Source organism: Lichenostomus cassidix, chromosome 7 (genome assembly GCF_008360975.1).
Source record: "Lichenostomus cassidix isolate B80296 chromosome 7, HeHo_3.0, whole genome shotgun sequence".
In the NCBI taxonomy this organism is placed as follows: Eukaryota; Metazoa; Chordata; class Aves; order Passeriformes; family Meliphagidae; genus Lichenostomus; species Lichenostomus cassidix.
Window position 1 is genome coordinate 4,184,009 of NC_139488.1, and position 25,792 is coordinate 4,209,800.

General features: G+C 51.0%; 1 protein-coding gene across 1 annotated transcript; it reads left to right on the forward strand.

The window, feature by feature from the left end:
* Positions 1 to 16,411: 16,411 nt before the first annotated feature.
* On the forward strand, positions 16,412 to 23,956 carry ASB1 (ankyrin repeat and SOCS box containing 1). Its single transcript, XM_085065847.1, has 5 exons — positions 16,412 to 16,550; positions 16,657 to 16,803; positions 18,511 to 18,813; positions 21,835 to 22,220; positions 23,576 to 23,956. The coding sequence occupies exons 1-5, from the start codon at positions 16,516 to 16,518 to the stop codon at positions 23,707 to 23,709; spliced, it is 1,005 nt and encodes a 334-aa protein (XP_084921973.1). The 5' UTR covers positions 16,412 to 16,515; the 3' UTR covers positions 23,710 to 23,956.
* Positions 23,957 to 25,792: the final 1,836 nt, after the last annotated feature.

A 25,792-nucleotide genomic window follows, 5' to 3' on the forward strand; every position in this document is an offset into this window, starting at 1 on the left:
CATGTGTCCATCTGTCCTTGAGCTAGAAGTACCTGTCCCTTCTCAGGGTGGAAAGCTTGGGCTCTGAGGCATTGATTGTCCTGGGCCAACTCAGGGATGACTTTGTGTGTCTTTTTGTTTTTCAGGGACGCAACAAAGCCTCGGAGCTGAGGCAGGTTGAGGATGCAGCACCAAAAAAGCCAAGGGAGCAGCTGTGCCTGGAGAAGGGAAAAGGGAATGTGTTGTGCACACCCTGGGCTGGGGAGTTGTGTTTCAGCCTGTGGGTGGTTCATTAGCAAAGGAAACCTTGCCTGAGTGGTGGTTTGGGATTGAAAGCCCTTCTCATTGTCAGGCCCTGCCGGTGCTAATGGAGCCTGACAGTTCTGGGAAGCTGGATTTGTGTTTCACGACGTGCCTGACATTCCTCTCCGTGCAGGTCGGGAGGGGCTGCCTGCCCCTCTGCCTTTGGGCCAGGAATGCTCCTCAGATGGAAAGGTGGAGCTGGTGGCAGCATCCCAAAATGCCCTGCCTGGGTAGGAAGGGACACTCCAGGTCAGGAGGACTCAGAGACAGATGAGGCTGGAAGGAAGGGGACAGTGGGGTGAGCTCGGGGGTCTCCACTGGAGCTCAGACATCCATGGGTGTTGGATATTGGGATGAAAGTGTTTTCATTTTCAAGGTTTCTCCACTCCCTTAAGTTGCTGCCTGCTCTTGCTGCTCTTGCTCCAACAGTTTTGCTTTAAATGTGAAATATTCCAGTGATTTGTTAAAAATCTTTTTGTCCCCAAAGTACCTTGGATCCATCCGCTGGGGAAGCAACCACCACAGCCTGACAATGCAGAAGAAGAGGGCAGGACTGTGGCTGTGTCAAAGTGTTTCCAGGATTTTTGGGAATGTGTCCTCTTCCAGCAGGAGAGTCCAAAGTACTCTCTAAGTACTTTGGGTTGGCACTAAGAGGTTACTTATCTAAAATGGCTGGACTCTGCTTCAGATGAATTTGTGCTCTTCCCTCTTCCCAGATTTACACTTGTGGAGGTGAACCAGCCTAGTGCAAGGGATGGATTTGGGATCTGCCAGCCCTGGAATTTCCTTCAGCTCTTGGAGAGGCCCAGGCTGCCCCCACAACTCCCTGGATAACACCCAGGCCTGTCTCTTCCCACCCTGTTTTGTGAAAAAACATGGCAAAATAACATTTCCGTTTTCCAGAGAGAAATGTAATTAAAAGGAATTAAGCGGTATGGTTTATAGTTTAATTTCATGTGATGAAAAAAGGATTAGCTCCCACCCCCTCCTACCCAAACCCACGAGACGATGGCAGCCGAGAGCCACGGGAGGGAAATGCTTCCCAGGAGAAAAGGGAGAAAAATTCCCCCAAGATTTACGACTTGTGAAGCAGAGGTTGCTCAGGTTGGCCTTGTTTTTTGTCATGCTGCATCCCACAGACTTGGCTTTGTTGTGTGCCCAGGAATGGGCTGGAAATGGATGGGTTTGGCTGCTTTTTGCAGGTCACTTGTGTGCTCAGGTGCTGCCTGGGTCACTGAGGCAAGGTGGGGAGCTTTCAAGGGACCATGGAAAGGAGAAAGCAAGGAAGAAGGTAATTGAAATGTTATTTTGGGGAAGAACTTTCCCCAAGCTATTTGCTTGTTCCAATGGCCTTCCATGTTTGTATTCCTGCTCATTTAGCATGAAGAGACCTTAATCATGTTCCAAACCCTTGCTATGGGCAGGAGCACCTTCCACTGTCCCAGGTTGCTCCAAACCCCATCCAATCTGGCCTTGGACACTTCCAGGGATCCAGGGGCAGCCACAGCTTCTCTGGGCACCCTGTGCCAAGGCCTGCCCACCCTCACAGGGAAGGATTTATTCCCACTATCCCTCCATTTTAGTCTTGATCTGCTCTGCACAGGATCAGGCAGAGAAGGAAGAAGAGAAACTGTGAAAATACCTGAAATAAGATACAGCCCAAATACAGACACAAACAGAAGGAATCTCCTTTCCCTGAGAAGGACAGCAGATCCAGTGTGGATTGCCAGGGCATACCAGGGTCTATCCTCTCTCTGTCTCCTGCTGAAGCACATTTTTGGAGGACTGATTCCCTCCAAAAAATCATAGAATATCCAGGGTTGGAAGGACCCACAGGGATCACTGATCCAAGCCCTGGCCCTGGACAGACACCCCAGCAATCCCACCCTGTGCATCCTTGGGAGCATTTTCCAAACTTTCCTTGGGCTCTGGCAGCCTCAGGCTGTGCCCATTCCCTGGGGAGCCTGGGCAGTGCCCAGCACCCTCTGGGGGAAGAACCTTTCCCTGATATCCACCCCAAACCTGCCCTGGCACAGCTCCAGCTGTTCCCTCTGTGAAACTGGGTGAATCCAAGCAATAACTGCTTTAGTTTGAAATGCTGATTATGGACACAAATTCCTCCCTCCCAGGCCAGAAGAGCCCATTCAAGGTGACTGGGATATAAACTGTGAGGACTTGCATAGATTTCATGGAAAAGGCATATTTGAACACAGCCCCTTTTGTTCCAGAGGACTGAGTGGGTCAGAAGGAAACAGATGGGAAGTGGGACTTGGAGCTGCCTAGTGTCTCCTCATTCCTGGGCTGGCAGCCCTAGCCACAGTTCCTTCCTGGCCAGCAGGGATTAGCTTGGTGGCACGAGGTGCTTCATTTCTCCTGTGCTCTCAGGTTTTCTCTGCTTTTTGGAACAACATCTGCTGCTCCTGGAGCCTGAGTGTGAGCTGAGCCTGGGAGGAGCTGGGGATCCATGTCTGGGAAGGAGAAGCTGCTTGGATAAGCAGCAGTTGCTCCAAGCTGGAGGTTCCAAGCTGCTCTGCCTTTAACCTCGGGAGGGAGAAAGGAAGTTTTTCTGTCCAATTCAAATAATCTCGGCAGTACTTCCAATGCACGTTCCAGGGCTGGAAACTGGAGTCAACCTGAGGGAGGTCCTGGGTCAGCATCAGGGGCTGGGGGTGGGAGGGGACAGGAACAGCCACAAGGGACACTGATGGAGCAGGAGTGAGCAGCCAGAGCACATAGGGCTGGGCTGTTGTGGAATCCCAGAGGGATTAGGGCTGGAAGGGACCTTAAAGATCATCCCATTCCACCCCCTGCCCTGGGCAGGGACACCTCCCACTATCCCAGGTTGCTCCAAGCTCTGTCCAGCCTGGCCTTGGACACTTCCAGGGATTCAGGGGCAGCCACAGCTTCTCTGGGCACCCTGTGGCAGCAGCTTTGTCTCATCACATACTCCTATAAGAAGACCAACAGCTCTTAGCCCTTCATTTAATTTGATTTTAATTGGAGAGGTGGCAGTAGGAGGAGAATGACCCCAAGATATTCCTCTCCACAATACCCAAGTTACTCCCCTGAATATCTGGTGGGTTAACCCTGGCTGGATTCCAGGTGCTTCCTAAAGCTGCTTAATCATTAAAAAAATCTTAAAACACCTTTTCCCCATCCCTGCCTTCTTCCCAGCCTCACTTCACTCCTGGTTTTCTCTCCTCCTCCCCACCAGTGGCACAGGGGGACAGGGAATGTGGTCACTCATCACTCATGGGCTGTGCTGCTCTTTCCTCCTTGTTGGGAGGACTCTTCACTCTTCCCTGCTCCAGTGTGGGTCCATTGCATGGGGTCAGTTAGTGCTGCAGAACTGCTCCAGTGTGGATCCCTTTTCCCATGGGTTCACTGCTGCAGGAACTGCTCCAGTGTGGTCCCTTTTCCTTTCCCATGGGGTCAATCCTACAGGAACTGCTCCACTGTTGGCTCCTCTCTCCACAGGGCCACACATCCTGCCAGGACCCTGCTCCAGCATGGGCTTGCATGGGGCCTGAGCTTCCTTTGGGCATCTCCCTGCTCTGCTGTGGGGTCTTCACTGCCAGTTGCACTTGGAGGAGAGGCCTGGGAGGAGAGGCAGAGTTATTTAGGTTGGACAAAGATGCAGAGCCCTTCCTGGGACGTGCAGCTTGACGTACAGGAAGGTTTATTTGTTCTAGTCTCACTAAGAGCTTTATTCCTGCTTCTTGTTGCTCCTGGCAGGGTGGGAGCTGAATAAGAGTCCCAACAGTTGGGGTCCAAACACAAATGTCCTGACAGGAGAGCAAAGGGATATCAATTCTGGAGGATACTCCAAGAGACCTGGATTGAAAGTGATCACAGAATCCCAGAATGGTTTGGGTTGGGAGGAACCTTAAAGATAATCTTGTTCCAAACACCTTCCACCAGCCCAGGTTGCTCCAAACCCCATCCAGCCTGGCCCTGAGCATCCTGGATGGGGGATGAGCAGAGCAGAAAAGCCAGGGGAGAGTTTCCAACAGTGGCAAGTTTTCAGTGTGAAAACTCTGTTTGTCCCCACACATGGGTGGAGTGGGATGAGGAGAGCAAGAGATGCCCCTTGGGTGGGCTCAGCACTCCAGGTGGCATCCTGGTGGCTGCAGGGGCAAGCTGGTGCTGGAGGCAGGAGAAATTCCAGGCCACCCACCTGGCTCTGTGCTGCTCAGGTAGCCTGGGAGGAAGGGAAGGTGTTCTCCTCCAGTTTCAGCGCTCCTGAGCTCGCAGCATTCCGCTGAAGTGCCAAGAAAGGGCTGGTTTTACATTGAACTCTGCAGGGCTGTAAAGTGGGAGCTGCCATTAATGGGATCCTTGTCTTCGGAGCAGGGTGGGAGCCCCAGGTCCCTCCCACCCAAATACTGTTCTATTGTGCTGCCTCGAAAGCTGCTGCTGGAGCTGAAAACGGGGATTTGGTTCCACTGTCACTTTCTCAAGTGTCAGGGGCTGTGTTTGCTCTCCGTGTGTGACTGCCCAGAGCACAGGCAGCACAGGACCACCCCAAGGCATCCAGCTGCTTCCAGAGGTGGGAAATGTGTGGGAACTTCCACTGCTGCCCTCAGCATCTGCTGCCAGGCAGGCTGGGCTTTGTGGGAAGCCACTCTGCACGGGAGGAAAGGGTGCTTGGAGCCCTTCCTGGATGGATGGAGTCATCTGGAGCAAAGGGATTGGTGGGCAGGAGGTTTTGGTGCACTTTTGGGAAAGTGTTGGGTCATCAAGGGCAGATTTTGGTGCCCAGCTCAGCCTGAAATTTGCCAAGGAGGGGGTGGGATTTGTGTGAAGTGTCTGATGCCCTCTGGGGTTCACTTCCAGCTCATTCCCACAGCTTGGCCAGAAAATTTGTCCTCATTTTGTGCAATGCAAAGCGCCTTTGTTGGGTCAGATATGAAACACACCTGGCACAGCTTTACTGCCCACACCTTCACATCCTCTGGGTGCTCCCAGCAGGGATTGATCCACGTTGATCAGGGATTGGGCACATGTTTCTGTGTGATCAGCTCTCACTCCTTTTGGTTGGATATTAGGAGAAGTATCCAGTACTGTGCCTCAGCACTCTGGGAATCTCAGAATGCCATAGTTTGGGTTGGAAGGACCTCAAAGCCCATCCAGTCCAACCCTCTGCCATGGGCAGGGACATCTTCCACTGTCCCAGGTTGCTCCAAGCCCTGTCCAGCCTGGCCTTGGACACTTCTAGGTTATGGAAAAGCTCCCAGTGGCTCCAGGAGAGGCTGGGGCAGAGCCTGGCCACGGGCTCTGAGGAACCACAAGCTCTGCACCACCCATGGCCTCACAGCAAGGCAGGGAGAAGCACCTCATTTTCAAGTCTTTGGGGTGGATCAGGATTTTCATCCCATGGCTGGGCTCCAATCCTTTTCCTACAGTGTTTGTGGCAGCTCCCAAGCAGGTTTTTTTTTTTTTTCTTTGAGCTTCACAACAAGAAGTGTGGTTAGATTTTTTTTTCTTTTTTTTTTGAATAGGGAAAATTTCTTGCCTGAGGCCAAGCGCAGAAATGTGGAATGGATTTGGATCAAACTTACTTTTGGAATTTTATTTAAAGAAAAACCCCAACAAACTAGCACCTCAGGCAAGAGCTGAAGCATGGAAAATTTTCTCCCAAAAGGTGGATGCTTTGTGAAATTACGAGCGTGTGAAAACAGGTGGTTAAGCTAAAATGCTTTCACAGAGCGAAGCACAGAGGGTGCTACCAAGAACCTGTTATAAATCCTGGGGTGAACTCTTCCTGAAAGGCAGAGCTAGGAGAACAGGCCATCAGCGAGTAACCTGAGCCACCACCAAACCCACAGGCGGCTGCAGGAGCCAAGCAAAACGAGGAGAGGTTTTCTGAGAGGTCAGCGAGGGAGCCAAACCCAGGCACAGCCTTTCAACTGAGGCTCCCAAATGACACCCCAGTGCTGGGATCTGGCTGGGACACTCGAGGCACCTGATCCAAGACCTGCTGGAGTCCATGGGAAGCTCCTCAGAGGGTTGGATCAGGGCCTGAGAAGTGCAGCCAGGAGGAAAAATGTGCAAGGACGGTGCTGCAGCACGTTGCAGGGCGGAGGAAGGGAATGGTTGGTGAGAGGACAAGGGGGAATGGCTTTCAACTGGAAGAGAGGAGGTTTAGATTGGATTTTGGGAAGGCATTGCTCCCTGTGAGGGTGGGGAGGCCCTGGCACAGGGTGCCCAGAGAAGCTGTGGCTGCCCCTGGATCCCTGGAAGTGTCCAAGGCCAGGCTGGACAGCGCTTGGAGCAACCTGGGATCATGGAAGGCAGAGTGGTGGGACTGGATGATCTTTAAGGTCCCTTCCAACCCAAACCATTCTAGGATTCCATGATCTGTGAGTTGTCGCTGTTGAGCAGCTAGCAGAGTAATGAAGGCACCAGTTCTCAGTGGCAAGAAGGAATGACCTTTATTGTTTTGATTTCATCACATATATAGAGTTCTCAAAAGTCACCCAGATTGGTCAGTCAGAAGCCTTCCCCCAGGCCTGATTGGCCAGGCCTGCACTGTCCAAGTTCTGGGACACTGTTCCAACAACATCCAAACTTTATCTTTATTTATAAAACACAAGAAGAATTCTCATGGGAAAAACCTGTGCTAGCCACAGCGAGTGAAAGCCCAGTCTTGGTGGAAGAACATGTGTGTTTGTGCTCTAGAGGATGTTTGACTCCAAGTTGCTTTCCTGGGCACTCATGACACAAAAAGAATGTAATTTTTTCCCTTCTGTCTCATCCTTCTGCACAGAAATGCCTAGTGGCACTCAGCTCATCCCAATGGTTCCCACAGAGCCCTGTCAAGAAAACCTGCAATGGGAAGGTGGATGCTTCCCAAGGGAGCTCAGCAAGGAATGAGATGCTGCTCCCAATCCCCCTGGATCACCAGGAACGAGCTGATTTCTGTCGTGTTACTCCAGGTTAAGTGTGATTATGAAGTGTTACAACACACAGCCTGTGGAGTTTTACAGCTGGGTCTTAAAGGGATCAGAACGAGGGGGGAAAAAAATGAAAGGGGGGCTTAAACTGGAAGCCAGGAGTGTGTTCAAATTAAGGAGTGTAATGGCAATACTAATTAAAACCCCCTGAGAGAAGGAAGGGGGAAATGAGCTAATTCCCAGCGCTCTGACGGGGTGGTTCTTACCCAGGGACAAGGCTGGGAGATGGGACAGAAAGCCTCAACTCCTCCTCTGTCCCCTGCCACAGAGCAGGTGGGTGTCCTTGCCTTGCCAGGAGAGCCAGCAGGGCCATGGAGAAAGCTGTTTGAACCCAGATATTAGGGAGGAATTGCTCCCTCTGAGGGTGGGAGGCCCTGGCACAGGGTGCCCAGAGAAGCTGTGGCTGCTCCTGGATCCCTGGAAGTGTCCAAGGCCAGGTTGGACAGGGCTTGGAGCAAGCTGGGATAGTGGAAGCTGTCCCTGCCCACGGGACTGGATGACCTTTAATGTCCCTTCCAACCCAAACCAGTCTGTGATTCCATGATTCTCCTGCATTATTGGCCTCCAGCACTTCCTGCACATTTCCCACGTGTGTTTGGCAGTGGAAAAGTGGCAGCACATTTTGTGGCATTGAAAGGCTGTGCCTTCCCCAGATTAAAAATGGTCCTTGCAGACTCGTTTGTGGTACCACTAATGCACTGTCTGGAGTGAAAAGTGGAAACATTCTGTCACCACAACGAGGAAGGAACCAGGATAGAGTTTTGTAGCTGGCAAAGCTGATCCTCCACGCTCTGCAGATGGATTTGCTGAACTCCCTGTGTTTTCTTTCAGGTTTTTTTTTGCCTAATGCCTAAAGTGGGCTTTTATTCATGGACTTAAAAGCCATGTGGATGTGGCACTTGGGGACATGGTTAGTGGTGGGCTTGGCAGTGCTGGGGGAATGGCTGAACTCGGTGGTCTTAGAGGGCTTTCCCAGCCTGAACAATTCCATCATTCCATGCACAAACCCAGGCTACTTTTCCAAGTCCTACACTCTGGGAAGGTCACTGGCCACACGTGGACACACTGGACTCAGGAGTGTCCAATTCCTTGTTGTTATCTACAGGAAAAGCTGCTTTTGCCATTTTTGGCTGCATCAGAAGCCAAGCCCTTTTCCCCAGGTGAGGGAAGCTGCTCTCCTGCTGCAGCTCCCAGTGGATCAGGATGAAGTTGGAAGGTGAAACAATGCAGCAAGCCCAGAAAGGAGGAGCTTAAGGGTGACAGAGGAGCCATGGGATGGAGTTTCCAGCTTTGTCGCTTCCTAAGGGAAAGAAATAAACACTCCAACCTGACCAAAGCCCCTCACAGAGGATGCATTTCCTGGGAACTCTGATGGCTGTGAAATCCATCAAGTTTTTCTTCTTGGAGCTGGGAGACTCCAACCAAGCTCCTGCAGGGCTGCCCTTGGTTAAAGAGATGAGTAAAAATAACCCCCAAACACAACACCCACACCTGCAGCTGCCCTGAAACCTCTTTTGGGGGGATATCTGTGACCCCCCTGCGAGGAAAATCCACCCATGGGGGGAGGACGCCAAATCCCATCAAGACACAGCTCCCAAATCCATCAGGAATTTCATTTCAGAAGGAGATAGCAGGATTTACCATGGCTGTCAGCAGCATTCTCCAGGTCACACTGCTGCATAAAAGAGAGTGTTAGAACCTGGGACTTAAACTAAACAGATTTCCTATAGGAAACACACACAAAATTACTTTGCTTCTAAAGTTACTTTTATAGACGTTTTCCCCGAGAAATATTTCTCCCTGGAAAAATAAATTCACAGGATGTAATTAAAACAGTTCTGTGTGTGCACTGGGCTGGCCCCCTTTAAGTGCTTCACCAAATGCACCAGTGAAGAAAGGAATGAAAGGCAGCTTTGTTGGAATCTATTAATGACAATCTGCATTAATTAGAAAATGAGACATTGTTCTCTTGGTTTATGGCTCTGAAAATGGCTGGTAATAAGGCTGAGGCTGGTGTGCTCGGCTTTTGGCTTGTCTGTGCTGCTATAAGGCCTTGAAATATCTAAATAACCTTTGATTTGTCAAATCTTGAGCTGATGAAGGCAATGGGAGTCAGATTCCATACCCATGTATTGTGGCAATAACCAGGTGCTGGTGACTGGGGGTGAGTTTTTTGTTGTTTTTTTTTTTTTTCTTTTTTTGCCATTTTCTTCAGGTTTAGCTTTTATTTAAACAAACAAAGTAAGAGGCAACTGCGTTGCATTAGAGTTTAACTTCCACTCCTTGAGGAACAATGTCTTAATAGGTTTGTATGGATCCCTAATTAGGGACACTAATTATCTCTACTCCTCTGCCCCAGTCCAGCTATGTGTGGCAAATCTACTGACCCACCTTTGCAAACCTTTTTGAGTGCAGAAATAAGTGCAGAAATAATGCATTCTATAATTCCAAAAGCTAAAATCACACCTTTCTCACAGTATTTAAATTTTTTATTGCTATATTGCTGTCCTGATCACAAGTAAAACATTTTAATGTCCTTCAGGCATGACTGGCTGTATTTTCTGTGTCTCTCAAGCACAGCGGGGTGACATTCCTAATGTATCTCCACTCCATGACCTCTTTTTGAGTGGAAAAATAGGAACTTGGGGTCATTTGACAAAAGAAATGCTGCATCACTGGTGGGAGAGATGCTGTAAAAAGGATCATCAGAACACTTGGTGTTATTTTTTCACAGAATCGTGGCATCTGGGTTGGAAGGGACTTTAAAGTTGGAAGGAGGAATCATCTCATTCCTCCTCCTACCATAGGCAGGGACACTTTCCACTGTCCCAGTTTGCTTGAAGCCCCATCCAACCTGGCCTTGGACACATCCAGGGCTGGAGAGTCCACAGCCTCTCCGAGCAACAAGACTGGAAGCTGATTTTTGGTAACTGAAACATTTTAAGCAGCACCCCTGGAGCCACTTCCAATTAAAAACAGACACAACATAAGCAGAGAAAAGTGATCTGGATCACCTTGAAAGAAAAACCCCTTCCTTGGGAGGGAAGGTGTGGAGTTGAGAGTTAATTTTCATTTCTTAATCAGCTCTACCAGCACGAGTGGAAGCCAAGCTGGGATCAGAGCGGGAAAAAGGAACTGGGGAAATGTTTTCTGTTCACACCCCACCTCAGAGGTGGGCCAGCATCCAGGGTTTGCTGTAAACCAGGCAGGGTTGCCTCTGCCTGGAATCCCACTCGGAATTCCTGCTCCCCTTCTTCCCAAAGGCACCTTTCCTCCCTCGGGGAGCAGTTTGGAACCCGCAGCGCTCGCGTTGCCTCCGTGGAAATCGCGGCTAAAAATGACTTTGGGGGTTCTTTTTTTAGCGCTGCGGGTCGAGGAGGGTGGAGGTGGCTCTTGCTTTGCTTGGTTTCATTCAATCCCCCCTCAGCAGAGCAGCCCAGGGGCTTCTTCCCCCCCTTTTTGTTTCTCCTAGGGCTCAATTCAATAAATACACATCCGCCGTAGCCTGGCTTAATGAAATTGTGGGAGGCACTTGCAAGAGAAGGATGTTTATTTTTCTCTGCTGGTTCACTGAGGCTGCTGCAGGTCCTGCGTGCCCAGAGAGCTGCTCCATAAAGAGACCCTTGTGCCTGGGTCAGCCCTGAGTGCCTCCACTCACTCAACACTGGGATTCTCTTACTGCCGAGCAGGCGGGTGGGCAGCTGGATTTGCAGGGAATTTGGGGGGAAAAAAGCAGCTGAGAGCACGGTGTTAAGGTGGGAAAGCCAAGCAATTTCAAGGCAGATACGGCCAGAGCTGCCTGGAGAGCCAGCTTAATTCGTCTGTTTATGTCTCCTGTTTTTGTGTGGTCCCCTGCTCGCTGTATTTTCTCCTTTTTGACAGAATTTGTCACCTTTGTCCTTCTCCATAGATGTCCAACACCGTGGAGCTCCTGGTGCCTATTCCTGGCTGGATGCACCTCCCAGAGCACCTCCTCTGAGGGAATGTGGAGGTGTAGATGGTGCCACGGGGTTCTTGATGAGCCTTTTGTCACTAATGCAGGTTTCTGACGTGGTTGCTCAGTGCTTATTGCACCAAATTTTGCAGCAGACTTCATTTAGAACATCTCTCCCAAGGCACTGGGAGCTGCATGGATCTAGAATGCCTTGGTGGGTTGGACTGGACGATCTTTAAAAGTCCCTTTCAGCCCAAATTGTTCTATAATTCCTGTGAAATATTCCCTGTTTGATGGGTGGACTGGATGATCTTTAAAAGTCCCTTTCAGCCCAAACTGTTCAGTGATTTCTATGAAACATTCACTGTTTGATCTCTCTGCATGTCAGAAACAATGGTTTGGGACATTTTGGTGCACTGTGGATAGACTGATGAGAAAATCTCCATTTTCCCATTGAGGAAGGAGCACTGGAATTGCCTTGGGTTTGACAGTTTTGCCTGGGAACTGTTCAAGGTCTTAAACTGTGGTGCAATCAAGGAATCCCAGAATGGTTTGGGTTGGAAGAGATCTCAAGGACCATCCAGTGCCACCCCCTGCCATGAGCAGGGACTCAGGGGGAGAGGGAGGGACATGGAATCATAGAATCACTCAGCTGGAAGGGACCCACAATGATCATCGAGGTCCAACTCCTGTGCATGTTGGAAATGAGCTTTTCTCCTCCCCAGCTCTTTTTTTATCCCACTCTTGCTTTCCCTTGAGCTATTTCTTCAGACAATTCCACACAAGTGCTGAAAGAAGTTGTTCAAGTGGCGAAAACAAAGAGGGTGGGTGAACAAAACCCTTTCCAGTTTTATTTTCCCATCCAAATCTGACTATTTTCTGAAGAGGGGAAAAAAAAAAACCCCAGCTAAAAATATAAATAATTCCCTTTTGTCTGCAAATCCCCTGGTGGGAGTGGGGGAGGTCAGGCTGAACCATTCCTGAGTGACTCATTCCTGGGCAGCCCTTTGCCGGGTTTGGAAATTTGTCCTCAGCAGATTTGCTGTTATTTTCTAACCTGCCTGCAAGGAGGTGTTTCCTTTGTGGACTGAGGTAAAGCCTGCTTCTCCTTTGATATTCCCACATCTGCCATCAAACAGAGGCTCCAGACGGCTGTTTCTCCTGGAAAATGGTGATAAAAACGCCATCGGTGTTTTCCTTCTCTGCCTCAAACTGTTGATGATGGGAGAGAAAATACCTGCAACTGTGCTTCACCCATGAGCTGAGAACCTGGGGCTGGATTCTGTCTCCTGATGGAGACACTGGAATGATGGATTTGAGTTCTTCATGCTCCTGAGGTGTTCCTGCAGAACTGCTGGGCTGCTGGGAAAGGATTTCCAGAGCTTTTCGTGCCCTGAACAGAAATAAATGATAGGGAAAGAATAAGACAAAAAGCATGGAATCCTGCTCAAAGCATGGAATCCTGCTCTCTCTCAAGCAATCCCATAATTTAATTGGGAGAAATGAAAGTGATGTGTAGGACAGACCCTCTCCTGTTTCCTTATCAACAGCCATCCTCTAGGCAAGGCTTAAAATCTTGACCAGCAAAATTCCAAAGATCAGAGGTGGTGTAACCACACAGTAGGGAATACTCCCTTTTTTGGGCCATTTTTCCTTAATGGAGCTCATCCTGATGGTTCTTTACTCAATTTTAGCTCCTTTTCCTCAGTCTCCTTGGGAGCATCAGGGCCACTGTTCAGCTCTGTCTCGCTTGATGCCACGATGATGATGATGATGATGGGTGGGATTTTCTAATCCCTGCCTTTCTGTAGTGTTACAGCACAATCTTCTCCACACCCTCCTCTTTATCCCGGTCAGGGTTGAAGGAGCAAAGTGCTGGACACCTGATGGAAGGTTAGAATTCAGCTGGCTGATGCATCAGTGCTGCCTCTTTTCCCTCAGGACAGCAGTACTCAGGCCCACTTGCAGCAGAATTAACTTTCTGGACTCCAAGCAACCTTTCTGTTGTCATCTTTGTGCTTCCAGCCCCAGTCCTAATGACATCCTGGATGTTGGAATTCAATTCTCCTGCCATGTCTCATCCCTGTTTTCTGTTTTTAATGCACATCTTCATGTCCACTTCAGAAACTACACGAATTCCCCAGAAAAAATGTTGAGCTGTGCTAAAAACAGGGGGATGAGGGATCTTTTTCCCCCCACCTTTTTCCCCACAGATGCATTTATCACTAGGGCAACTTCACTGAAGAGTTCACTACAAATCCAAGCCCATGGCTTACATCCAGGCAGGGAGAAGTTTTATGGACTGAGCTAAGCGTGAATTACACTTCTGGTCACGGCATTTTTTTTTTCCCCTTCCTTTCTTTCTTTTCCTTGACTGTGACCCTGTTACTGTGAAGCAGTTACAATTTCAAAGTATTTCATAATGCAGCCTTTCTTCTGCTGCTTGGAAGGTCTGGGAGGAACCTGACTGGATTTAAAAGGTGTGGTGCCCCTGGAAAAGGGCGTTGGAGGTGGTGGTTGTGGTGGGACTAACCACTGGTTTTAGCACCAGGTATAAATCATTGTCCTTTTTAGGCAAAACTCCCAAGATGTCCATGTTTATCCAGGAATGAGAGAGAGAGGGAGATGCATTTTCTTCTCAGTCTGGCACGAAATGCAACCACTGGCTTCATTCCAGGGAGTAAATCAGTGGATTAACAGGAGTTCACCTCCTGCCCCCTCTCTGCACCTTGGCCATGTTCAGGTGAGACAGAGTTTCTCCAGTGGTGTGGGAGATGGATGGATGGATGGATGGATGGAAGGAAGGAAGGAAGGAAGGAAGGAAAGTCGGTCCTGTGGGGAAGGGACTCTGGTGGGGCCCCAGTGGATGGGCAGATTCCTATCTGGGGATCCAGAACTCTCTTTTCAGGAGCAGGATGGGTGAAGTCTTTGTTTTGTTTGGAGCAGGAGGAGCATGGTTGGGAGAGGATGGTGAGTGGGAGGATGCATCTGCTCTGGAGGGGCAGTGGGAAATGTTGGTGAATGTGGAGGGGTGGTTGAGGGATCCTCTGGAGCACCAGGAGGAGTTTTATTTCCTTTATTTATTGATTTGTTTGTTTGTTGAATTTTAGGTTTGTTTTTTTTTTCCCCCAGTGCTTCAGGGTTAGGAGCTGGAGAACAGGTCTTGCCTAACGGGTGAGCCAGCATGTGTTGGCTGTGTTGGAGAAGTGGCTATTTTTAGATGCTGGAAACCTCTTCCTGGAGGCTCCAGTTTCTGTGTGGATTGGTTTCCAGGCAGGCTGGGATCAGCACAGCAGCCTGGAAAGGCCACCCATGGATATCACACAGGTGACATGGAGGGAAGGGGGGCCAGGTGAGCCCACCTGCCCTGGCTGCTTCTCCCTCTGGGTGCTGGGCATGGGCAGGGAAAGGCTCTGGAAGTAATATCCTTCAGGAGAGTGAGCCAGCAGAACCCAGTTTGTCTGGATCTGCTGTCTCATGCCACTGGAGTTTAGAGCATTTCCCGGTGGGATTTCTCTTCAACATCTTAACTTCCCAGAGCTGGAGGCTGAGTCTGCACAGGCACTCCCTCTCACCACGACGGTACAGAACTTGTCAGGACAACTTGGGATGGGCAGCTTTTCATGAGCATTTAAGGAAAAGAAAAGAAAAAAGGAGAGGAAAAGTTCTGGTTCAGGAGGTAAATGCCTGGAAAATATAGTGAGATATGGTATGTTAGGACTTTCTGCCTTCATTGCAGCAAGAACTGAAGGAACCTCGAACCATGAGCAACTCCAGCTTTGTCTGCCCTGTTTATCCATCCCTTTATTCCTCTCTAGGGCTCTGCTTTGTCCTCAGGGATATATTGCAAGTAACCAGTGCTGCATCCTCTGCTCCCCTTTCTCGCCTGCCCACACTTTCCCTGGGGGAGAAGAGAAGAGTAAGCTCTAAATTAAAAAAAAAAAAAGTCCATGGACCAACATGTTTCTTCCTCTGGATGAGCCCCCATTGCTGCACTGGAGCTGGAGGAGCTCATGAAAAGTATTCCCACTAAATGTGTAAGGGATGCAGCAGGGAACTGGGATGTGCATGGCTGCATCCCTGCCTGGGAGTGGACATGGAGTGGGGCACACAGAGCTGGAAATTTGGGTTAGAAACCAAGGAAGGAATTCCTGGCCCTGGGTTTGCCTCATCCAGTGGCAGAAGGGCTGCAGGCAGGGGAAGGTGGCAGTGCTAGTGGATCTGAAATTCCCATCAATCCCATTCTCCTTTTGATCTTCCAGCAGGCAAAGGGAATGGGTTCGATTTGCAGATTGTGCCTCTCTCCTCCGTGTTCCTCGAGCCCAAATTATAAGAGTTGCAGGAAACTGTGTTTGCAGCCAGAGCCTGGTGTCTGTGGAGGGATATCCTGCCCCGGAGCAGCAGGAGTGGGGATGGATGGATCACCACCATTCCCTGCTGGCACTGGTGACTCCAAAACGTGCACTCAGGAGCTGAGGGGATGTTTCCAATGCTCAGAGAGCAGTAATAAGGATATAAAGCCATTAGTGTCCAAAGAAATGCCATGAAGATGGTGACGGGAATAGAGAGAATGAAGATGGTGAAGGGATGAAGAACAGCTCAGGGCACTTAGGTTGTTTTTCTGGGGAAGAAAAGAAGGAGGAGAGAGAGGAGACCTCCTCATGGACTGCATATTCCTCCCAAGGGACAGCTCCCGTCTCCGCTCCCTGTGACCAGGGACAGGACTCGAGGGAATGGCTGGAGCTGTGCCAGGGGAGGTTTAGGGTGGATATCAGGAAAATTTCTTCCCCCAGAGGGTGCTGGGCACTGCCCAGGCTCCCCAGCGAATGAGCACAGCCTGAGGCTGCCAGAGCTCCAGGAGTGTTTGGACAATGCTGTCAGCGATAGGGTGGGATTGTTGGGGTGACTGGATGATGCTTATGGATCGCTTCCAAGAGAAGATCCCGGAAGCTGCGCTGCGGGAAAACCGAGATACGATCAGGAGAATGACCAGAAACTGGGACGATATGACCCCATAAAGCTGCGGGACATTGTCCGATCCCCATCCCAGCTCCCAGCCCCTCCGTGTCCCTCCGCCCATCACGGGCGAGCATCCCAGCCCCGCTCGTCCCGCAGCCGGAGGAGGGAGCCGCGATTCCCGGAGGAAAACAGCCCGGGATGCCGGAGCGGCCGTGCCCGGGGCGGGATCGGGCAGCTGAAGGAGGAGAGGCTGCGGAGCGCCGCCGGACCGCCGGGGCCAGCCGGGAGAATCCACCTTAACGCGGAGCAGGAAGCGATCGGGCGCCAATCAGGCCGGGAAGGAGGGACGGAGGGAGGGAGGGCGAGCGCGGCCGGCGGGGCGCGATGGCGGAGGGCGGGGACCCGCCAGCCCCGGGCAGGTACCGTGGGCAGGGGGGTCCCGGGGGTGGCCGTGCCGGGAGGGGACAGGGGACAGCGGGGTCACCCGCGGCCGCAGGGCTCATCCCGAGGTGTCCCTGTCTCCAGCGCAGGTCGCAACCTGAAGGAATGGCTGCGGGAGCAGTTCTGCGACCACCCGCTGGAGCACTGCGAGGACACCCGGCTGCACGACGCGGCTTTCGTGGGGGACCTGCCCACCCTGCGCAGCCTGCTGCAGGACGAGAGCTTCCAGAGGTGGGGGTGCAGCCCTGGGGACACGGCCCGGCCACCTGCCAGCTCCCCCCGCAGCCTCCGGGGACCCGCATCCCACCCGCTTCCCACGGAGCTTAAAGAGCATCCAGTGCCACCCCTGCCTCGGGCAGGGACACCTTCCACTATCCCAGGTTGCTCCAAGCCCCGTCCAGCCTGGCCTGGAACGCTTCCAGGGATGAGGGTTTTTATGGGAGAGGTGTCAGGGAGGATGCTCCCTTCGCCCTCCTCACAGTGGCACCTTTTGGGGACCCCGACCTCATCCCTTTTTCTTGTGAGAGGTGTCAGGGCGTTCTGCTCGCTGTCCCCACAGCCTGCAGCTTTTGGGGACTCCCATCTCACCCCGTTTTTTTTGGGAGAGGTTTCTCCTAGGATGTTCTTGCTGTCCCCACAGCCTGCTCCTTTTGGGGACTCCCATCTCACCCCGTTTTTTCATAGCATGGTTTGGGTTGTTAGGGACCTTAAAGCTCATCTTATCCCACCTCCAGCCATGGGCAGGGACATCTTCCACTATCCCAGGGTGCTCCAAGCCCTGTCCAACCTGGCCTTGGACACTTCCAGGGATCCAGGGGTTTTTATGGGAGAGGTGTCAGGGTGGGAGGATGCTCTGCTTTCCCCCAGATCATTCCCCTGGTTTCCCAGGAGGCAAATCTCACACCAGCTTGTGAGCCTGTGACAGCTGTGCATGAACTCTTTTCAGATCAGGACAGGAATGTGATACCAGGAAAATGGGAGCCTAGGGATAATGGATAAAACATGCAAAAGGGATTACAATCAACTATAAACCTGAAACACCCCATGTCACAAAATCTGCCCAGTGCTAACCCTGTGACTGTGGGGATAGTTAATTAATTTCCCTGCACCATGGAGAAATCTGCTTAGAGTGTTAAATGTCTCCCAGCCTCAAAAAAAAAGGTGTTATTTCAGCAAAAAATTAGAATGAGCCAGCCTTTCTCTCTGCTACCTGGGCAGCTGGGGCTTTTGGCACTCTTGGTCTGAGATTTTTTTTTTTAAGGAAAAAGCAGAGTTTGACCCACAGCACCATTCCACAGGTGATGGAGTCAGCAGAGAAGCAATGTCTTTGAATTTGGAGGTAGATATGAACCTCAAAGCCCATCCAGTTCCACCCCCAGCCATGGGCAGGGACATCTTCCACTATCCCAGGTTGCTCCAAGCCCTGTCCAACCTGGACTTGGACACTTCCAGGGATGGGGCAGCCACAGCTTCTCTAGGCTACCAGTTTGGGGTATCTCCCTGTTAAAAGGGACAAAAGGGAGAGTTTTTTATTTTTAATAGGTGATTTTTAAGGCAGGATTTGTGTGCAGCCCCTGAGACAACTGAAGCCCATCATCTGAGCACTGCCCTGCTTCATGCCATAACTTCTGGCTATCAACAGGCAGCACCTGTGAGGCATTGACAGGAGCTTTCTGGGGCTGCTGTAAAGTGCCAAAAATCAGAGAATCTTATCCTGAGTTGAAAGCACCCACAAGGATCATCCAGTCCAAGCCCTGGTCCTGCACAGACACCCCAACAATCCCACCCTGAGAGTGCTGTCCAAATGCTCCTGGAGCTCTGGCAGCCTTGGGCCTGTGCCCATTCCCTGGGGAGCCTGGGCAGTGCCCAGACTTCCAGGGAGCACCCTCCTCGAGGGAATGGGGGCTTCTCTAACTCCACATTTCCCCCCGAATGCAGCCGGATCAACGAGAAGTCGGTGTGGTGCTGCGGGTGGCTGCCCTGCACCCCGCTGCGCATCGCGGCCACCGCCGGCCACGGGCCTTGTGTCGACTTCCTGCTGCAGAAAGGGGCTGAGATCGACCTGGTGGACGTCAAGGGGCAGACTGCCCTCTACGTGGCCGTGGTCAACGGGCACCTGGAGTGTGCCAAGATCCTGCTGGAGGCCGGCGCTGATCCCAACGGCAGCCGGCACCACCGCAGCACCCCAGTGTACCACGCGGCGCGGGTGGGACGCGCTGACATCCTGCGGGAGCTCATCAGGTCAGAGCTGCGGCCACGAGGGGCTGGGCATGGGTGGCTCTCCCTTTTCCTGCTCCTTTTGGGATCCCTTCCCTCCTTGCCTGGTCATAGCCTGCACATCTGTTGAGCTGGAGAGGAGGGAGAGTGGGGATCCTTGCATTCCCTGTCACCTGGCCATGCTGTGTGACCTGTGTGCCTAATCCAAGCCCGAGAGAGGAGTCTTCATTTCTGAGCTCACCATCCAGTCAGATCCAAACCTTCCACCGTGCCCCTGACTGGAGTTATGAGGGAGGTGGATTCCCCTGAAGAACTTCCCTTTGTGCTGGGTTTTCCCTCAGGAAACTCCCTTGGCAGCACCAGCAGGGAGTGGTGTAGCAGGAGGTTGTGGGAATTTGATTTGCTCCTTCTGTGGCATGCCCTGATTATTCCTCTTTTTAAATTGGAAGATTTTTGTCCAAGGGATCATGCTGGACGACTATGTGGGCCATGGATGCCAAATAATAAGGGATCAGAATGGGAAAACACACAGTTTGGAGAGAAAGAGTGAAAGACAAGAAATCGAAGGAATCCCTTTGATGACCTCAAATGCTAGAAAATAAGAAAAGGATTTGAATAGGAAAAAATTCAAAATCCTTAGGGATTTTCTTCCTTTCTTTTGAATTTTCCTACAAGTGCAGCTTTGAGGCAGCTGGCAAGGAGAAGGAAGGGGAGACAATCCCCCCTCCTTGCTCCGTGTCCAACAAACTGAGAGGAGGATGTTCCCATCAGCACAGGCTTGTTGATGCAGAGTTCAACTCGCTGCATTCCCAAAAATCTCCCCTGATCTCTCCACCCAGGCAGGGTGAAATGTAGCAAATGGTATTTCAGCAGCACAGGGAGAGCTGATGCCTTGATTTATGTGTCTGCTCCTTGGGATACCTCGCCAGCAATATTAAAAGCAAGATTTTGGAAAACTTTCAGGATTAAAAATTAACTGGAGTTTGTCCAATCTCTTTTTATTAGGCAATGTCTCTCCCAAGGCTGCTAAGCTAATACCAAATTGTCAGATTGCCCAAAATTTCAAATATCTTGGAGCAGGGATTTCACAGATCTGTGCAGAGTTACTTAGTGAAAAATGCAGCCTTTATGTCACAGAGATTTTTAAAATGTTGGATCTAAAGGATTTGGAAGGGGGAGTGCAATGAGGAAGACACTTTTCCTGAGATAGGGGGGAATATTTTGAAAGAGCCTGAAACCAGTCAGGTTTGCTGCAGGTGTCTAAACATCACCTGGTTTGAAAATCCTGTGGGAGCACATTGGGATCCCTGAGCTTTCCTACCACTGCTGGACTAAGCAAGAGGTGAAATCCCATCCATGAATAGTAAATCCACACGTAGCTATGGAGTGGAGATCCATTTTAATAGGAGGCTGAGGGTAATACTTTGAGTTCTAATACGTAATAAATGACATTCCTCATAATTTGGGATCATACTATGGTGGTATCCAGTGCTACCTGCAGTGGAACTGAGGGTGGCAAAGATGAGAGGATCCTTTTGCCAGGCTAAAACTGGGAAAAGAGAGCTGCCAGATCACCCCCATGCCTCAGGTACATGCCTGACTGGTTAATGTAAAATTTGGGGGTTTGCTTTGAGTTGAGGGTTTCCACTGAGAATTTTGATGGTAGTAATGGGGATAAAAAGGGCTGAAATGAAGGGGTATCATTCTTTCTGCTCAGGAGGCAGTGGCCTTCCAACAGCCCTATGGAAGTTCCCCAGCAGCGTGGGTAACTGTCCAAATGCTTGTGTAATCTGATTTTAAGGGGGAAAAATACACTTTGTGCCATTTGCAGCCCTTAGAAGAGTCTCTCATCCCTTGTTCTGGGTGTGCTTAATTTACATGAGACTCTTCCCATCCTCAGAACCAAAGGATTTGGTTAAATATTTGCTGGATAGGGAGCAGTCCCCGCTGGTTTTGGTGAGAACTGTGCCTGCTTTGAGGCAGGATTTGTCTCCAGGTATTTTTCTTCGTTTTATGAACTCCTGAAAGGAATATAATGCTATCATCTTAGGAAAAATCTAGTTCTCTGAGTGCTCAGTTTGCAATCAGGGGAGGGGGATTGGTGGGTGAAGGAACCTTTTCTCCCTCAGTGGGTAGAACGGACAGGGCTTTGCAATTGAAACCTTAGGGGTTGTGTTGGCTTCCACCTTGCCACCCAAGCTGCATGGGAGGTAGGTGGAATTACTGTCCCCTCTGCCTGAGGGAATCTCCAGCAGATTCCAGCCCTCCAGCTCCTTCAGGAGCAGGGTTTTGTCATGGATGTTTCGCTGTGGGGTGCAGATTGCTGTTTCCATTTCCCCGCTGTTTGGGATCGATTGGCTGCATTGCTTTTTTGGCTCGTTCTCTCCTGGTGGGGAGGTTATTTCACCATCCCTCTTCAGTGGAATCATCTGGAAACATCTCTGCTCCCCAGGCAGCTCGTTAGCATCCAGCATTACGTGGTGCTGGCTCAGGGCTCAGCCATTCCTGGTGCCAAGACACGAGAGGAGAGGAAATACAACAAAAGGTTCCTGGGTTGAGATAAGGAATGGGAGAGATAAAGAAGGGGAGAGATCACTCACTAATTACCATCATGGGCAAAACAGACTTGGAGGTATCAGTTTAATTTTTTCCTAATAAAATCAGAGCAGGATAATGAGAGGTGGAATAAATCTTAAAAAACACCTTCGCCACCCCTCCCTCATCCTTGCCAAGCTTGCTCTACCTCTTCCCTCTCATCCAACGTGGGGATGGGGAAGCCACCTCTTTAGCCCTCCACTCCCAAAACCTGGCCATGCAAACCCAACATGTGGTACATGGACATCAAGGGGGCAAGGATGTTGCTGTTCCTCCTCTCTCCAAATCCTGAGCAGGGAAACAGCTTTGCTGAGTGGGGGCTGTGCTGGACACGTTGTCCTCACTCAGACCCATCTGAGGGTAGGGATGGGTTGGCTCCAGAGGTCCTCCCTCTCCTTCAGCCTCATCCCTCAGCATTCCCAACCATCCCTCCCACCTCTGCTCACCCAGGTACGGCGCGGACGTGGACGTGAACCACCAGCTGGCCCCGCGCGGCCCCGGGCAGGCTCTGCGGCCTCTCACCACGCTGGTGGTGTGCCCCCTGTACATCAGCGCTGCCTACCACAACCTGCCCTGCTTCCGCCTGCTGCTCCAGGCGGGAGCCAACCCGGATTTCAACTGCTGCGGGCCCATCAACGTGCAGGGCTTCTCGCGGGGCTCGCCCGTGTGCGTGCTGGATGCTGTGCTGCGGCACGGCTGCGAGCCCGACTTCGTCCGGCTCCTCGTGGACTTTGGAGCCGACCTCAACCTCGTCAAGGTGGAGGCCCTGGGAGGAGAGGCTGCAGGGAGGGTCAAGGTCAACCCCGAGGCGCTGGAGGTGTTCAAAGAAGCCAGGGGTGAGTGGGGCTCTGGATCTGGGAGAGCTCTTTGGCTCAGGAGGTGGTGGGGTGGGTGTTGCTGTCCTCATTTCAAGGATCTGATAAACGAAGCAATAATGACTCCCTGTTTTTCCCCTGTTGCATTTTGTACCTTCATGCAGTGTTTTCCCTCCTGAGTCCTTCAGCAGCCCAACCTCTGCCATTTTCACCTTTCCCAACTCTTTTCCATTGCCTACCCATGTCCTCAGCAGCCTGAGGCAAGGCTCAGGGTTCCTGTCCGATCTGGGCTTTGCAGCTCTGCATCACCATTGACATCCAGTTCTCCAGAGCCACACATGTGTGTCCCAACTGTTCCTGTGTGATCCTGGGATCTGAATCCATGAGGGAGTTTAGTCTGGATAGGCTGCTTGGGAAGGAAAGCCACAAATGGTGGTGAAAAGGGGCAGGAGGAAAACACCATTCCTGTGTGATCCTGGGATCTGAATCCATGAGGGAGTTTAGTCTGGACAGGCTACTTGGGAAGGAAAGCTGCAAATGGTGGTGAAAAGGGGCAGGAGGAAACTCAGATGAGGGTGAAAAAATGTGGGAAAAAGTGCAGCACCTCAGAAACCCACCTGGTGAAGGCCACAGCCTCACACCAGGGGTGGAAGTGGGGTTTCCCTCTCGATCTTCAGCAAAATTTCCAAGGGATTCAGGCTGTGGGGTGCAACTCACAGCCCCAGGTTACTCAGCTTTGCATGTGCTTGGTTTTTAAGTCTGCCTGGACTTCTGCTGAGAGGTTCACATAAGCTGGAGCAGGTGGCTTCCCCTTGGCCTGGGTTTAGGAGGCAAATGGGACTCCTCAGGTGGAGCATGTGTGATAATGGAGTGGTGCTATAGAGGTCCAGTTCCTGAATCACCATGGGCACCACCATCCTCTTGTCCCTGTGGTGGAAGAGCTTTCCAGGGACTCAAAGAAAGACCTCAAAAGAAAGTTGGGACAAGGCCTCAGCTGGCCGTCAGTGCTGTTGTTTCCCAAGGGGTGGGTGGGAGAAAAATAAAATCCATATAATTAAAAAATTTTAAAATGTTCAGTGCCCAGCACCCTCTGGGGGAAGAACTTTTCCCTGATCTCCATCTGACCCTCCCTGACACAGCTCCAGCCCTTCCCTCAGATCCTGCTGTGGCCTTGGCAGCCATGGCCTCCATGCTCACAAGCCCATCCAGCCTCCAGCTGGCCCTTCCAGCCTGCCCATGTGGCAGCTCTCCCTGCTCCAAATCCCCGACTTTTGGCCTCCCCACAAGGCAGGGTTTGTGCTCACTCAGCTCTCCTCAGCGTTGCTGTTCTCCCTCTCTCTTTCCCCAGTAATTCTTGCCTGTGTTTTTCCTTGCAGGCCGCACCCGGAGCCTCTTGTCTCTGTGCCGCATAGCTGTGCGGAGAACACTTGGCAAATCCCGCCTGGAGCTGATCCATAGCCTTCCAATCCCAGACCCCATTAAACAATTTTTACTCCACGAAAACAGCTGAAGGGCGACTGGCTGGCTGCTTTTGGGGACAGTGTGACTTGGTGAAGGAGTGCCCTGCCAAAGCCAGGTGCCACTCCTGCCCCTTTCCCCAGTGTTGCTCATGGAGTGCACATAAATTCCCTGCTCCTGTGGTTTTTTTCCCTCTGGATTTAGGGTGCAGTGATTCCGTGTGTCTTATCTCCCTGGGGAGAGGCTGCTAAACGTGTGTGGGTGTTGCTGGAGTAAATACAATATATCCTGTAGCTGTTGGCAAATGTGTAACCTCTGTTACTGATCTGTGTCACACACACTTGGGGTCTCTGTGACATTTCTGTGTGGGGAAAGTGTTCCTACTTGCTTTCTTTTCCCATCACAGCACATAAAACCAGAAGTTCCTACTTACATTTTACTCCACATCCTATTGTAAGACCACAGAAAACCCTCCCCAAATCCATTTAACAAGTCTGTTTTGTTTGCATTGTAGAAAAGGGAGAAAAAAGGGTTTTTTTGAGGTGTTGGGAGATTTTGTGCTCCTAATTACAATGTTGCATCCAGCAGCCTGGGCTCCTTTGATTTCCAGTGCCTCTTCATGCCACAAGCTGCCAGAAAAGTCATTCTGCAGGAAGCCAAGAGCCTTTTGCTGGGATCTCAGGATCAGCCAGTGACATGGTCAGTGTAGAGGAATCATTGTTAAAATAGCCTTATAAGATAGAGATGATGGTGCCTCAGGATCTTGGGAAAAAATCTCAGGTGATAATTGGTACTTGCTTTTATTTTATTGATTCAAGTAAAGTCCATGTGTTATAAGTGTATTTTTTGCATAATTTTTCTTTGCTAGCTCTTCTTCCCATGCTCATGCAGCTGGCAAAGGTATTTTTCCACATGTGACCTAAAAGAGCAGAGAATCCCAAACTGGTTTGTGTTGGAAGGGACCTTAAAGCTCACCTAGTTCCAAGCCTTCCACTAGAGCAGGTTGCTCCAAGCCCCATCCCTGGACTATGGATTTACCCCTAGGCCTTGACACCTGTTACAAAATACTCTTTTCCCAGATGCATAAATAAATGCAAAGCAAACCAGCATAGAGGATATTTCCAGACCCTCTCCAGGTGAGATGCAGTGGATGTGGAGCTGTGGGCAGGTGAGGAGGGGCAGCTCTGCACCATTCCCTTCCCAGGCCTGCAGCTGGTTTCGGTTTTCCTGGTGCTGGCAGCGCCTTCCCTGCGAGTCGTGCACTGGCTTTATAGAGGTGTGAACATGCCTGGGAGATGCAAACAGGTTGTAAAGCCTCTTGGCACCTTGCTGGGGGATCCATAATGGTTTGCAGGAGCTCCCTGTGCTCTCCAGTGTGGGGAGGCAGAAAATGACATGGGTTGTCTTGAGAAAATGCCACGGGAATGGCTTTTGGGGTCAGCTTTTCCCTGTGGATTTTTACCTGGTTTGTAAATGGGGCACCCAGCTGGGGTGAAGGCGGTAGGATGGATGTGGAGAGAGCTGGAAGGACCCACAAGGATCATCCAGTCTGGCTCCTGGCCCTGCACAAACACCCCAACAACCCCATCCTGAGAGTGTTGTCCAAACACTCTTTGGGCTCCAGCAGCCCTGAGGCTGTGACTATTCCCTGTTCCAGTGCCCAGCCACCCTCTGGATAGTGGTTTGACAATCTGGGATTTCACCTGGAATGAGCTACAGTGAAATGCCATGGTGTGGATGATGGAGGGTGGCCCAAAGAAATGGAGAGAATCGACTCCACTCAGTGCTTGGTGGAAGTCCAGTCTGTAATTAACGCTAAGCCCATTACAATACTAATTAGAGATCCCATCCAAAGGATTCCCCTGACCATGGATCTGTCCAGTTCTAAGGATGGTTCTCCCAGCCCAGTGGCAAGCCAGCTTGAGGTTTGTCAGTGACTTGGAGATGTCCAGAATCAAAGCTTTGGAGCGCTTGGATCATCCATCCAACTTCCATCTTCACTTCCATCTTCACTTCCATCTTTGCCTCTGGAAAAGGTCTATTAAACCTTTGGCTTAAGGGCCTGAAATGAGTCCAGCTTGGGGACAACTCACAGGAAATTAAGATAAAAATGCACAGAATTCTGTTGGAATGAA

What these genes read in the sequence shown, in the direction of transcription:
- ASB1 (XM_085065847.1), top strand. Translation starts at nt 16,516, where the DNA reads ATGGCGGAGGGCGGGGACCCGCCAGCCCCGGGCAG. An exon ending in GACCCGCCAGCCCCGGGCAG is followed by an intron (nt 16,551 to 16,656) that starts GTACCGTGGGCA and finishes CCCTGTCTCCAG; the next exon opens with CGCAGGTCGCAACCTGAAGG. An exon ending in GGTGTTCAAAGAAGCCAGGG is followed by an intron (nt 22,221 to 23,575) that starts GTGAGTGGGGCT and finishes TTTTCCTTGCAG; the next exon opens with GCCGCACCCGGAGCCTCTTG.